A 14508-nucleotide genomic window follows, 5' to 3' on the forward strand; every position below is an offset into this window, starting at 1 on the left:
ACTGTATGCCATGGGGCTGGCAACAGGTCTGGGCATTCCCTTATCCACAGGCCACTTAAATACACCTAGCCATGTCCTCTTGTAAAAAAAGTCCTGAGCAGGCATCACTGCCCTTCGGTAGTACTGTCTACCTTCATCTCTGCAAGCTGTGCCTCTGCCCTCACCTTCCAGTACCAATCAGTCATAAATGGTTTATTTTACCTCCTGAAATTTTCTTCAATCTCCTACTGACCTGCCTTACTTTTAGCCTTTATCATCTACTGGCTGAATTAATGCAACAGCTTCCTAACTCATTTCCCTGCCTCTAGTTTTTCCCTCCTAAAATTTAGCCTTCATAGCTAAGCAAGTAACAACATTATATACTGATCTAATGATGTCACTTCACTGTTCAAACTCTTCGTTGGCTCCCCACTGCACACCAGTAAAGTCCACGTTCCTCACCATGACAGCCCTCCAAAACCTCACTCCTCAGGCTTCATTGCCCAACTCCCCTAACACCCTCCCCTAGCACTGTAAGGTCTAAAAGTGCTCCCACTACCAGCCCTTGGCACACACTACCCTTTTCTACACTCAACTTTGCTCCTGCTATTCTGCCTATAAAACTCATTTCATCTTAATTCTTCATACTAACTTTAATCATTTAAGTATTAACTGAGGTATGGTCTACTTTACAGAGCCTTTCCTGAAGCAGCAATATGCTAAGTGTTTACCATCCCAATTCTATATATACCAATCTTAACACTCAACCATTTTAAATGGAGGTTATCCATTAATATATTCCCTCACCTTTATTTCTGTGTCCTCAGCTCCCAAGACAATGTCTACCATAATAAGAGGGTTCATGTTGAACTGACATAATCTTCAAACTGATTCATCACAGATCTTCAAACTATAAAGGCACAATGATCAAAGTCCCACTATTCTCAATAATTCTTATCAATTTCATATTTAGTATTTGATAAGCTATCATTTGCCTTTAAAGGATTTTCTTGAAAAAGACCATTTTTACCTACCTTACATTTAAGGGTACAAAAAGGAGCCAAATCTAAGATTTCTGGAAACTTAATATGTTTGTTAACTTTGCGTAGGTTAAAACCAGCCTGAAAAAGAAGAACAGATTGAATTCTTTTAATGGAAAACAACGATCCCCCAAAGAACATCAACATCTAGCCCTCATTCAATTTCCTTAGGAGATTCTATTCTTCCTGAACATTAATTGATTCCAAGTTGGTTTGTTTTTGTTAAAAGCACACATACCACACACATATCCCCAATACATTGAGAATCTTACTCCCATGAGAAAATTCTCAATGTTTCTGCATTAGCCATTCAGAAAAGCCAGATTAGACAAAAAGTTCTGAGTACTTTAAACTCAGCAAGAGTAGAATATTTTTCTGAAACACACTCTCAACCTCATGGCCTAACTAGACTAATTGTTAATTAAGAACCACCGAATTAGTCAAGCCCATACCAACCATACCAACATTCTGAAGATTCTGAAAGTATTTGGAATTTGGAACAGAATTTGAGAATAGTACTGCTTACAGCAAAAGTTTTCTAGAAAAAACAGGGTTGGCTCAGCGCCTGTAGCTCAGCAGCTAGTGCGTCAGCTACGTACACTGGAGCTGGCGGGTTTGAATCCAGTCCAGGCCTACCAAACAACAATGACAACTACAACCAAAAAATAGCTGGGCACTGTGGCAAGCACCTATAGTCCCAGGTACTTGGGAGGCTGAGGCAAGAGAATCGCTTAAGCCCAAGAGTTTAAGGTTGCTGTGAGCTGTGACACCACAGCACTCTACCCAGGGTGTCATCATGAGACTTTGTCTCAAAAAAAAAAAAGAGAAAAAAGAAAAGACAGGGTCACCAAATGATGAAAATGCAGGTATCAGTGTCTTTTTATCAATGATTAGTAAAAATTATGTCATACACAAACAGAAAAACATCACAAATATTCCTAAACATGACATACATAGTACACTGTTCTTTTTTTAAAGCTGAAATTAAGATTAAAATAAGATGCTAATCTTACTAAAAAAACAAGAGTTGTAGTAAATCTGAGAAAGGATTGTGCCTAAATTTTCTTTCACCTTGACCTGCATCTTTGTCTTGCCCATCATATTTTTTACTCTCCTACTTCTTTGAAGCTATAACAGTAATATGTTGAGGCAATAACAAAGTAGGCATTAAACATTTAAAACAAATTCGGGGTAATAAACAAGGGTACCTGCTGAAATCTCTTTAAATGAAGAGTGAGAACAGGAGGAGCAAGGGAGATTAGCATCTGCTTTTTAGCATTGGTGTAAACATGCTTCCTTTCACCTAAAGACAGGAAAAAATTACAGCAATGTGAAAATTGTTTTAGATCTTCAAAGCATTCAAATTTGACATAAAATCATTTCAAAAATCTAAAGCAAGGCTCAGCAAACTTTCTATAAAGGACCAGGCAAATATTTTAGGCTTTGTGGACAAAGAGGCAAAATCAAAAATACTTTGCAGGCATTTATGTATGAGAAAAATTTCTATAAATTCTTACTGTTTGAAATCAAAGTAGTAACAATAAAAGACAATTATACTCTATTAGAAGAATGAAATTATTGTGGGGGACATATTTTGGGGTTCAAGGTTAGTGTTCCCTATCATCAAATCATTTGCAAAAATCATCTATAAAAACCATTTTTTAGTTCAGAGACCATCCAAAAACAGCAGAAGGTTAAAACTGGCCCACGGATGACCTTAGTTTGCTATGTTTGCTCTAAGATAAATCAAACTACATAAAATCAACACAATTTACTTCTTGTGTCTACATGTAAATAAATAAAAAACTAGAATTTTAAAACTTTTCAGCAATTCTAGTAAAAATCCTTAGGAATCCAGGGCTCCTCCCTACCCCAGTTACCTAAACTTAAAAGGAAGGGGAACGGGAGGAAAACGTCAATATCTGCCTCTTCCCCATCTGAGGAAGATTATTAACAAAGCCCTGTCTGTCCTCCCAGTACCCTGTGCAGACATGTCACATTAGAATACTGATGAATTCTCAGGTGACTTCTTCCGTGCAAGGGAGAGGAGAGTCATCATAAAGCTGACAGGGAACTGATAAGGCAAGAAATAGCCACTATCTGTCAGGATGCTGTGGTGGTAGCATAACCGTGGGATGACTGACCCACAGGGCCCGTGTCAGAGAGCAAACTACCCTGCTTTAACTGCTGCTGGGATGTCACAGAGTACGAGCCACTTCAATGAAGTTCTGTTTCTTCATCCTTCTACTAAAATATTTACACATTGGATGAGCACGGTTGCTCACGCCTGTAATCCTAGCACTCTGGGAGGCCAAGGCAGGTGGCCTGCTTAAGCTCATGAGTTCGAGACCAACCGCAGCAAAAGCGAGACCCATCTCTACTAAAAATAGAAAAAAAAAAAAAACTGAGGCAAGTGGATCACTTGGAGCCAAGTTGGAGGTTGCTGTGAGCTATGATGCCATGGCACTCTACCCAGGGTGATGACTTGAGACTCTTACTCAAAAAATAAATAAATAGATTCGACCCCTGTAGCTCAGCGGCTAGGGCACCAGCCATATACACTGGAGCTGGTGGGTTCGAACCCAGCCCAGGTCTGTCAAATAACAATGACAATTACAACAACAAAAAAAAATAACCAGGCATTGTGGAGGGCGCCTGTAGTCCCAGCTACTTGGGAGCCTGAGGCAAGAGAATTGCTTAAGCCCAAGAGTTTGAGGTTGCAGTGAGCTGTCATAGTACTCTACCAAGGTAAGACTCTGTCTCAAAAATAAATAAAATAAAATAAAATGTTTACACAGAGAAAGGCACTTATTTATGCCACCCAAATCTTGATACAATTATAATAGGAGTACTCTACCTATGCAGTGCAAAATGAGCCCCTCATTAATTAATGAGTATTAATTTTACTTACAGTAACAGCATCTAAATACCTTTCATATTTGCCTTTGGTCCATTATACTGTCTCCCTGTGCACACTTCACAAAGCAGTTTATTCGCATCTCGCAGTTTCTCATTACGGGTAAACTGATACAAACAATGCTGAATTGAATAGTCATCCGTATTGAAAGCTTCTCTGTTGGCAAGAGTAGAGAAAGCAGTTTCTGGATCTTCATTTACAACTTCATATACCTTTGTCCCAGGAGAATGACTGTCATTCACAATCTCTATATTTATTTCATCGGGATGAAGAACAGCATTCAAGTTAAGGTTTTGGAAACCACTAGAAATGTCCACTTCTCCATTGCTTCCTTCCTTCAGGTAGGCACCATTTAAATTCCTAGAACATTCAGTGGGAGAAGATGGCAAAACCTCAAGATCATTATCCACGTTGACATTTTTCATATCTACTTCCTCTGTGCATTTCTGATTGTCAGTTATGCTTTCTATCATTTTTTCTTGGCCATTCAAATCTTTCTGGTTAATATAATATTCTTTATGGGTAACTTCCTCTTGAGAAATGTGGTTGGATTTAATATCCACTTCTCCCTGAAGTGACATTTCAGCCTCACATTCATTATCTTCAGGATGGTCACTAGTACAGATATCTTTTAAATGAAGAACTTTTCCTTGAATTTTTTGTTGTCTTCGTTGGTTCTGCGTAGAAAGTTTAAAACATTTAAACATTTAAAACATTAAAGACAGTGAAAAAGAAAAAGACAGACAAAGGAAAAGAATGAAAGAGTATACATATACCACGTCAATTTTGGTATTCATCAATCAAAAATAAATAATTTTGTAAAAAAGTGTTCACTCGCAGAATCTGATCTTATGTAAGTTCTGTTCCTATCAGGGATCACATCAATTACAAATAAAAGGTCCTTAAATGAAATTAGGCATAAATCATCACCAATCATTAAAAACTATCCCATCAGAGAAATAAAAGCAGATGAGACATGGTTTCTGCTTTAGGAAATGTAATCTAGACAGAGCACTGAGACTGTTAAAGCCAGGCAGCCAAGTATTAAACCAAGTGGTGGGTCTAACTACACACACAACAAAAAGGTACGTATCCAGCTAATTCATAATTGTTGAGTCAAGGTTTCATTGAGGAGATAAAAATCAAACTGAAAACTCAAGAATGCATGGTACAGGCCTGCTTTGGTCAGAGAAAGGGCCGAAAGCATTCTGGGGAAAAACAGTCCAAAGTTATTAAAGAAGCAAAGAGGCCAAATGCAGAGATCATCATAGATCATCCTTTTTGCCACTTGTTGCCTATTTCCTGGGCAGAGGGGAAAAGGCCTTTCATCAAGATTCCCTTTACTAGAACGCCTAAAAACCCAAAGCAGTTAGAATTTTGGTCATAACTGAAAAGAGAGTGAGGCTAATCTGTGAAACATGAATGATGGAGAGCAGCATGCAGAACACAGACATGTCCCAAAGTGTTTGGGTGAAAACAAGAGCACCTGAACAAAACCTGGGTAGAGGGGAGCAAGTACTTCAAAAAGAGTAAAACACAAATGGCTCTGAAACACAAAAGTATGTTTAACCCCATTTATACTAAAATACTTGCAAAATAAAACTACACTGCTATATTTTCTATCTAACAGACTAGTAGATCCAGAAATCTGGCTGGGCACAGTGGCTCATGCCTATAATCTCAGAACTTTGAGAGGCCGATGCAAAAGGACTGCCTGAAGCTAGGAGTTCGAGACCAGCCTGGGCAAGACAGCCTATCTCTATAAAATACAGGCCTTATTGCTACAAAAAATTTTAAAATAGAAATGAGCCACGTGTGATGGTGTGTGTCCATAGTCCTGGCTACTAGGGAGGCTGAGGCAGAAAGATCACTTAAGCCCAGGAATTCGAGGTTACAGTGAGCTATGATGGAGCCACTGTACTCCAGCACAGGCAACAGAGCAAGACTGTGGAGTTTTGTTAACACATGGCTGTTAAGGATAAGGAGAAACAAGAATTCTCATATATTGTTGATGTGAATATAAACTGCAGTGACCTTTGGGAAGGACAATTAGGTGATATCTATCCAAGTTACAAATGTAATCTCTCTTCTCAAAATTTACTCCACAGATGACATATGTATAGGCCATTATAGCAAAAGACTAGAAACAATCTAAATCAATAAGGAAATGATTAAATTAATTAAGGTACATCCATAAAACAGAAAATACCATGCAGCTAAAAAAAGCAGCAGCTTTGTATACCAGAATGAAAAGGTCTCTAAGATTAAGTACAAACAAACAAAAAACAAGGTCCACAACAGTGTACATGGTTAAAAAGTGAAGAAAAAAACCAAGGCTACATATTTTCCAAGGGAAACTCCAGGATACAGAAAAAACCAATGAAAGTGGTTGTCTATGAAAGGATAGCAGTGGGAAGGTGACTTTTACTGTATACATTTATATATTTTTAAATTTGTGAATGTATTAAAAACTCAAAAAATTAAGTTAAAATGAACTAAAACTTATTAAAAATAGTTGTCATAAGTGATTTTCAAAAAGTATGTTTTGTTCACATATGCTCAAAGCAATTTCCCTGAAAACAATAAAAAATGACCTAATGCTGTCTGTAATTGCCAAATGGAAGTGCTGTATATAAAATAACAGACATGTCTGCCGATGTCATCCACCCTACAACCTCAATAATACAAAATACAAAACCAGAAAAAGCACGCTTCTCCTCCCAATTACCCACCTTGGCTTGCTTTTTGGCTTGCTTCTTTGCCTTTTTCTGTAAGTGCTTACTTGTTCCAGAAGGCATATCATTTCTCTCTTTTATGTAACTGTCATTATCTTTTTCTTCTTCGCTGTCTTTATCTACATCTTCCATTGTCTTTTTCAGATTTTTGTCATTTATACTTTTCTTACCACTCTTAAAATATAGAGAGGATGTAGGTCAAAACCAAAACTTTACAACTGCTTGGTAAAAAGAAAATCAAAACCTAAAAATTTTTCCTTTTCTATTTTATACTAGCTTTATTTTCCAGAATACTTGAAAATATATCTAGAGTCTGTGGCTCAAGTGGCTAGGGCACCAGCCACATACACCGAAGTTGGCGGGTTTGAATCCAGCCCGGGCCTGCCAAACAACGATGACAACTACAACCGAAAAAAAAAAAAAAAAATAGCTGGGCATTGTGGTGGGCACCTGTAGTCCCAGCTACTTGGGAGGCAGAGGCAAGGGAATTGCTTAAGCCCAAGAGTTGGAGGTTGCTGTGAGCAGTGACGCTACAGCACTCTACAGAGGGTGACATAGTGAGACTGTCTCAAAAAAAAAAAGAGAAAAGAAAATATATCTAGGACAAAATTCATTCATGTCATTTACTAGAAAGCAACCTTTACATACTGAGAAAAAGAAGCAAACCAACACAACAGCAAGAAGGCAACTTCACATGCAAATGTAATGGAAATACAATTAATTTTATCACACACATGCTTATCACACTGCAAATATTTCCATTCTTAAATGCACTTTCTGTTTGTAAGTGATGTACACATCACACTACAGATATTCCTTCTTATTCTTTTCCTTCTTTGCATTTAAATGACTTTCAGAGAAAGAAAAAATTAAGTACGTTTGGTGAGATTTTAATCACTAAGGAATAGACAACGGGACTCATAAGTTATATAAAGTTAAATGATGATTTAGCCAATATTCATAACATGTTATTTTTTCCTACTACTACTTAAAAGGAACCGAACTAATATGGCTTAAAGCTAAGATAATGTCACAGGGAACATTAAGGCTTGAGGAGAGAAACCAAGAAGAGTCATACTCCCTAAAACCTCAGTGCTAATTAATATCAGCACCTGCAGAAACAAGCTGATATTGAGACCCCAAATTAAAATATATTGCAGTCTCAAAAGGAATGAGAGAGGATACCCGAGAAGGGTGAGGTCTAGAAGAACAGGTCTTCTCAAGGAGACCACAAGGATATACCTGCAGGGTCCTCTCCACAGGTACTCAGCTCTTGGGAATTTGTAAACTTAACTTCCTAGAACTTGGAAATTTCCAAGTTCTGTGAAATCTTGTAGTTCTGTAGGGGCTAGAATAGCATTTCCTGCTTGATTCAAACTGGCCAATGAGAAGGGTACCTGTGGGGAGGAACTTTTTGACTGTTGATAAAAAGGGAAAGACCAAGATGTTGGGGAGCTTGGCCATTTCAAATTCTTCTATGCTGTGAACTCCCAGCAGGTAAATAAAGCCCTTCCTCTTATTTAAAAAAAAAAAAAAAAAAAAAGGTATCTAAGTGTTCAAGGGATTTGTGGTTAGTATTAAATAATGAAAACAAACAGTAATTTTAATATGAGAAAAACACTTCTGTACATGTAAACTAATCAAGTTAATTACCAATAAAGAATCCTAGACATACCATCCTCACTTTCAAACCAAGTATTTACCCCATTCTATTCAAATAGTAAAAACTACTCTATCTCAAACAGATTAAGAAAAATTTCTCCATCAGTTACTAATGTACAAACTTGAAAAAGGTGACAAGGCTATTTCCATAAAATTTAACAGGAAAAAAAGAATCTGCTTTAATAAAATAAACTCAATCGTCTTACCTGATCATCTAAAACTGGGAGAGACAAGTCAAGGAAAGATTCATGAACCAAGGAGACCTTAACCAATCAAAAAAGAAAATGTAAAAGGAAGTAAAAGACTCACTTTAAACATTAAATAGTAAGAATCTCCCTGCCCTCCAGGGTGGAAGTAGGTTTTTAAATAAAGGCTTAAGAAATTTTGAAATGAAAAAATTACAAACATTATGTTGAGGAAAATAAACTAAAATGTAAACTAACTTATTTAAGATTAAGGAATACTCGTATTTCCAGCAAAGAACCATCCACATTTAGGTAATTCAAAAAAGAATATACATTTCTGTTTTTGAAAGATGTAACTGATAAACTGGACTCTATGAACATTAATGAATGAAACCAGCCCACACGACATCTACTTACAGTTCTGCATTCATCACACATGATTGTACTAGTTAGTTCACCACCAAAGATGCGGTCCACAAAACTTGGTACTGATTTTTTCTTTTCATAATCTGTAAAGAAAAAGAAGTTTACAAATTACCATTATATAATTAATTAAATAAGAGAAGTTAAACTATTTATATGTCAACCTCTAAAATCTTATTTTAAATGTCCTGTCCCATAGACTTTTTTCTCTATTCATAATTTTATATTTATGCGATGGAAGTCAAGCAACATATATTCCACCTCTGAGCATAATAAAATCTAACACTATCACCTTTTTTTTTCTTTTTGTTGAGACAGTCTCATTTTTTCACCATAGGTAGAGTGCCATGGTGTCACAGCTCACAGTAACTTCTAACTCTTGGGCTTAAGCCAGTGGTTCTCTCCTGTGTTGCGACCCACAGGAATTGTATTAAAGGGTTGTGGCATCAGGAAGGTTGAGAACCACTGGCTTAAGCAATTCTCTTGCCTCAGCCTCCCAAGTAGCTAGGACTACAGGCGCCCATCACAACGCCTGGCTATTTTAGAGACGGGGTCTGACGGGGTCTGACAGGGTCTGAGCTCAGACAATCCACCCGCCTTGGCCTCCCAAGTGCTGGGATTACAGGCATGAGCCACAGCACCTGGCTGCAATCACCTTTTATGAATAGGAAAAAAATGTTTTTACGCAAGATCTAGTCAGTGAAAATACATTTGTGCAATCAACAACACTTTCGGCAATTCCGTTAGAAAAAGCATCAGCTTGGACTAGGTTGAATGATAGTCTAGCTCCTTAGTTTTAGCTCTAACATTCCAACATTCAGGATTGATAAAGGATACCATAGCAGCAAACAGACAAAATGGAAATGTATGGAACTTGTTCTGTAACTCTAAGATTGAACACCTTTTATATGGTACTTAAAAAACAAAAACAAAAACCCCAGGAAAATATTTCAATAAAATCTTCCTTTTATTTTTCTGTGTTCCCAGAAATAATCTTATTAAGTTTAAAAGGTGACATAATTTTACTACCTGATCAGCCAGTGTTCCAAATACATAAAATGTATAAGCATTATGCAAATGATAAGTGTCTATTTATGCAGAAAGACATTTTTATGAGATTCCAGCAGGCACAACCATTCAGTTACTGGCTGGCTGTAAAAGGCACCAAGAAGGTAAACAGTTGCTAGGAGCTGATTTGAACCTATGCCTTACAATACAGTAGCTCTTAATCACCTGTGGCCATTTAAATTTAGTTGTAATTAAATAAAATAAAAATTTAGTTCCTCAGTTTTACAAGTTACATTTCAAGTATTCAACAGCCACATGTGGCTAATAGCTTTTATTCAGAATAGTATACGCTATCACTGTGGGGGTTAAGTTAAATTACAGAAAAAAAAAAGCATAGAGAAGTGTCCCACCAACACAGAGAGTTCTATTGGACAGATCTGTCTTAAATTCTTACATGCCATACAACAGTAAGAAGTTGGCTCTGTGATTAATAAGCCACCTATTGACAACTCATACTTACAAGTATAATTCATGTATTGCTGATAATTCTCAGCTTTTGAAAAATAAAATTGAGATTCATCTTAGCTCTACTTTTATAAATTTCATTGTAATGACACACAATATAAGAATATACCACAAATTAAATTTTTCTAAAATATTCACTGTTGGAGTACTTAATACTTTTTTAAAATCAATGGTAATAAGAATTATATGTTAATAATTGTGCTTTTGAAATACATGTGCCAGCAATCTTGTCCTGAGGTACAGAGGAATTCAACTATATTGTTTTAGTTCAAAAAGTCAGACATTACCTTTAACTTTATTTTTTAGTTCTTCATCCAATTTTTCAGTAGAATTACCAAATGCTTTAAGAATTCCTTTACTCACTCTCTAAAAGTAATAAAATGGATATATATGTACTATTAAATTTAAATTTTTATTTTCCTTAGAATATATGTAATCAAATCAAGAAAGTGACTAAGATGTAGCTCCCCAGATTTTATGAAGTAAAAAAAATTAGTATTTCCAAAATCACATCTTCAAAATTAATTGAAGGAGCTAAAAAGAATTATGCCTACAATGCAATCACTAACCTCTGGAAAAAAGGTATCTCATCACTTGAAGAGCTTAAACCTTTCAAACCAAAGCTTTTCAGAATATGCCCACCATCTTTAGAAAGACACTGAAATATCTTGCCCTAAAAGCAATCTGGTTACAGGGACTGACTAAAGCACGCAAAGCCCGGCTCCATCATTACTGGGTGATCTTCACCTCGGTATAATGAACTTTTGCACATGCTACCTTCAGATCTACGAAGTGAGACAATAACAGTATCTACCTCATAGAGACATTGTGAACACTGAGGAAAGCAATTCATATAAAATACTGAATTGTTCTATTCAGTGCGAACAACTCTTGGCATAAAATAAGGAAAAAATAAACATTAGGCAATATTATTATTACTAGTATTAATGTACATCTCCAAATATATTAGTTTACATCCTGGCAATTAGCAAAAATTTTAAAATTCAACAAATGCTCCCTGACTCTTACAAAATGAAAACACTTCTTAGATCAAAAATCTGTGTTAAATCACATTCAGAATACAAGTAAGAGTACATTGGAACTGGGAATTGTTTGAGGAGAAAAATTTTCCAATATTTTGCAGCCCTCGAGGTAGAGGGGAGTATGAAAGAACCCTTAAAGGATAATAATGCTGTTAACATCACGTAAACTAAGGCATCATGACAAAGAGATCGTTTCTAACTCTCTTAATTCATTCTAATAATGAAAAATAACTGACTGAAAAAGCTGACAGAGGAAAACATTTTAAAGTTTTCATTGCTATAACAATATGAAAGCTTTTGATATGAAAGCTTTCATTGAATAAGTAGCTTTCATTGCTATAACAACCCTTTTGATATAAAATGACAGACACGTTCAGAAAGACGGGTTATAAAATACAATGGTCATAGTATGCTAACTTGGTGTTCTTCTGCTCTCATCCCATCCAGTAAATAGCGAAGCAGCTCCTGGCTGTCTTGCTGCTGATAGCCTTTAAACCGCACTGCTCTACAGGAAAACAAAAACAAAAACCCATAAGCAATGATAGTCTCCTAAAATACAAAACTACTTTTACAGAATCTTGAGATCATTTCCCAAATCTAAAACAGGTTCTAGTTTCTCAAAATTTCTGTTTAACCCAATAACACCCTTTGAAGATCTAATTATTACACAAAGTACATTTTTTAATCTAAATAAAATAAACTAAGCTTTAACATACATGTACTGGGTTGAGTCTAATGCTATTAATCTCTTTTATATTATTTCTCAACATATGAGGCACAGAAACTATAAAGTGGATACTCACTTTTTACAGACCTGAGAAAAGAGTTCTTTAGGTGTCACAATTCCCTTTTTGGTCTCTTGCATCTCATTCAGAAATTGGCTCAAGGCTAAAGTAAGAGGGCCTGGAGGCTCAAGGTTTATTTCTAAGGGTTCCTAAACATGGGAATAAAAATTACTTTCTTTAGTCAAATTTGAAACATTTCCCAAAACGTAATTAGTTAACATATATATACCTTACCAATGTTCCTGAAACACCTGCCGTATTTCAAAGTTTAAAATGTACATCAGAAGATACAGAAACTTTCTAGTAATAGACTTAGTTTTTAGATTATCAAGAACTTACTACCTAAAAACTGGGAAGAGCCAAAGCAAAATGTAAATAATAAAAATGGATGCAGTAACAATCATTGGCTACACCGCCCTAAGTCACACTAAGTGATGTTAATAACAGGGTAGGTTTAGAACTTCACAAATAGAAACAACATCCCTAAGAAGGAAGCTGAACACACCTAAGAACAGAAAAACAGCATAGATAGAACAAACAAATGTAAGAACTCTTTATAATTTCTATTAGTCTGAAATTGTTTAACTTGGTAACCTAAAATAAAACAAAGCCAAACAAAAAGGTGGAAATAATTGTCAGTCCTTTGAAATAATTACAATATGCATATTCACAAGAGGAAAGTTATAAATTATAAAGAAAACTTTAAAGAACATACTGTTAGTGCCAAATCAGGTGGTTCAATTTTTACGATTGTTCCAGACATTTTCACTTCTTTTAGTAGTTCTCTAAGCACTGGTGTTTGTGACAAATTCTGGAATATAGGATGGAAAGGAAAAGGAAAATTATATAAAGGAAAATCAATTCATTAAAATTTTTTAGTGTCTATTTTACCAAAACAGAAAATCATGACCAACACTGAAATCTTTATTGTATCTATACTTGGGAAATGAAAAGTTACAGCATGTTTCACTTCCCACTCTCTTAGGCTCATAACTCAATTCTGAGCTCATTCATCACCTCAGAGGGGCATCCTCCACCCACCCACTGGAAGTAGCTATCTCTGCCCCAGCTACCACTCACCACCACTCGTGCTTCTGCACTAAATCATCCTCTGCCTCCCCCACCCCAGTGCAAACTACAAGAAGGCAAGGACCCTGTTTGTTTCAGACTCCATCATGCCCCAGAGCTCACCACATCTTACTGTCCCGCAATAAGCTTTTCCTTGAGTTTCTTGAATATGTAAAAATAAACTATTTAGGGGAAGAACTCAATACTCTTAACAGATCATATGAGGAAAAGTAGGTTTTTTTAAAAAGGGGAAAAATTGATACTGGCACCTGCATAACTGCATTGAAGAAACATGTATTTCCCAAATTGCTGAGTCCTTTCACACTTATTTGGGAAGCAGAATTCCCAGGAGGATTTTCTTTAGCCATGTTTTCCTTTTTTTCTCTCTCTTGCTCATTTTTACTCTCTTTTTCTGATTTTTTATTTTCAAGTTCAATGTTACCATTATCTTTATCTGCTTTAAAAGAAAAATAAAAGATTTAGTAAAATGTATAATACAGCCATGCCAAATGCAAAATTATACTTGAGATAGAGAAATGGAATTTGTGATTTTTATCTAATGCCATTATTTGGCACCTATCTGATTTTAAGATATTATCTAACAAATATAGGTAAATTATCATTGAAAGAGACCCAATAAACAAAAAATATTCAGAACTGATACAAGCATTAGTTTGATAAATGAAACCAAATAGCAGATGCTTCAGTATAAATCTTCCTCTTTGTACTACACAAAAATTCTTTACAGATGAGCAAATCTTACTTTGTGAAATTAGAGTAGAAAACAAGTCAGGAACATGGACATGAAATAAATTTTCAAATAAATTCTGTGGTTCAAAAACTAATCCTGAAGTTTAAAAAAAAACATGAAACAATTCTGGCCCTGACAAATGTTCTTGTGACAAAATTTAAAGAACAATGGCTTGGTGCCCGTAGCTCAGTGGTTAGGGCACTGGCCACATACACTGGGGATGGCTGGTTCAAACCCCACCCAGGCCTGCTAAACAATGACAACTACTACCAAAAAATAGCCAGGCGTTGTGGCAAGAGCCTGTAGTCCCAGCTACTTGGAAGGCCGAGGCAAGAGAATCACTTAAGCTCAAGAGTTTGAGGTTGCTGTGAGCTGTAACACCACGGC

The 14508-nt window shown here is 36.1% G+C and overlaps 1 protein-coding gene across 6 annotated transcripts in view; it reads right to left on the minus strand.

The window, feature by feature from the left end:
- The window catches only part of USP16 (ubiquitin specific peptidase 16), a 28229-nt gene that overhangs the window by 1147 nt on the left and 12574 nt on the right, over positions 1-14508 (minus strand). For 3 of the 6 annotated variants that reach the window (XM_053564934.1, XM_053564936.1, XM_053564933.1), the window contains 11 exons: positions 13640-13827; positions 13018-13113; positions 12321-12451; positions 11935-12022; positions 10762-10840; positions 8936-9027; positions 8540-8596; positions 6669-6845; positions 3950-4613; positions 2228-2322; positions 1014-1100 (listed from right to left, as the gene is read on the minus strand). In XM_053564934.1, coding sequence (XP_053420909.1) covers positions 1014-1100; positions 2228-2322; positions 3950-4613; positions 6669-6845; positions 8540-8596; positions 8936-9027; positions 10762-10840; positions 11935-12022; positions 12321-12451; positions 13018-13113; positions 13640-13827 — 1754 coding nt within the window. The remainder of the gene's footprint in view (positions 1-1013; positions 1101-2227; positions 2323-3949; positions 4614-6668; positions 6846-8539; positions 8597-8935; positions 9028-10761; positions 10841-11934; positions 12023-12320; positions 12452-13017; positions 13114-13639; positions 13828-14508) is intronic. The other 3 variants (XM_053564937.1, XM_053564938.1, XM_053564939.1) reach the window with 3 other exon arrangements.

Source organism: Nycticebus coucang, chromosome 16 (genome assembly GCF_027406575.1).
Source record: "Nycticebus coucang isolate mNycCou1 chromosome 16, mNycCou1.pri, whole genome shotgun sequence".
Taxonomy (NCBI): domain Eukaryota; kingdom Metazoa; phylum Chordata; class Mammalia; order Primates; family Lorisidae; genus Nycticebus; species Nycticebus coucang.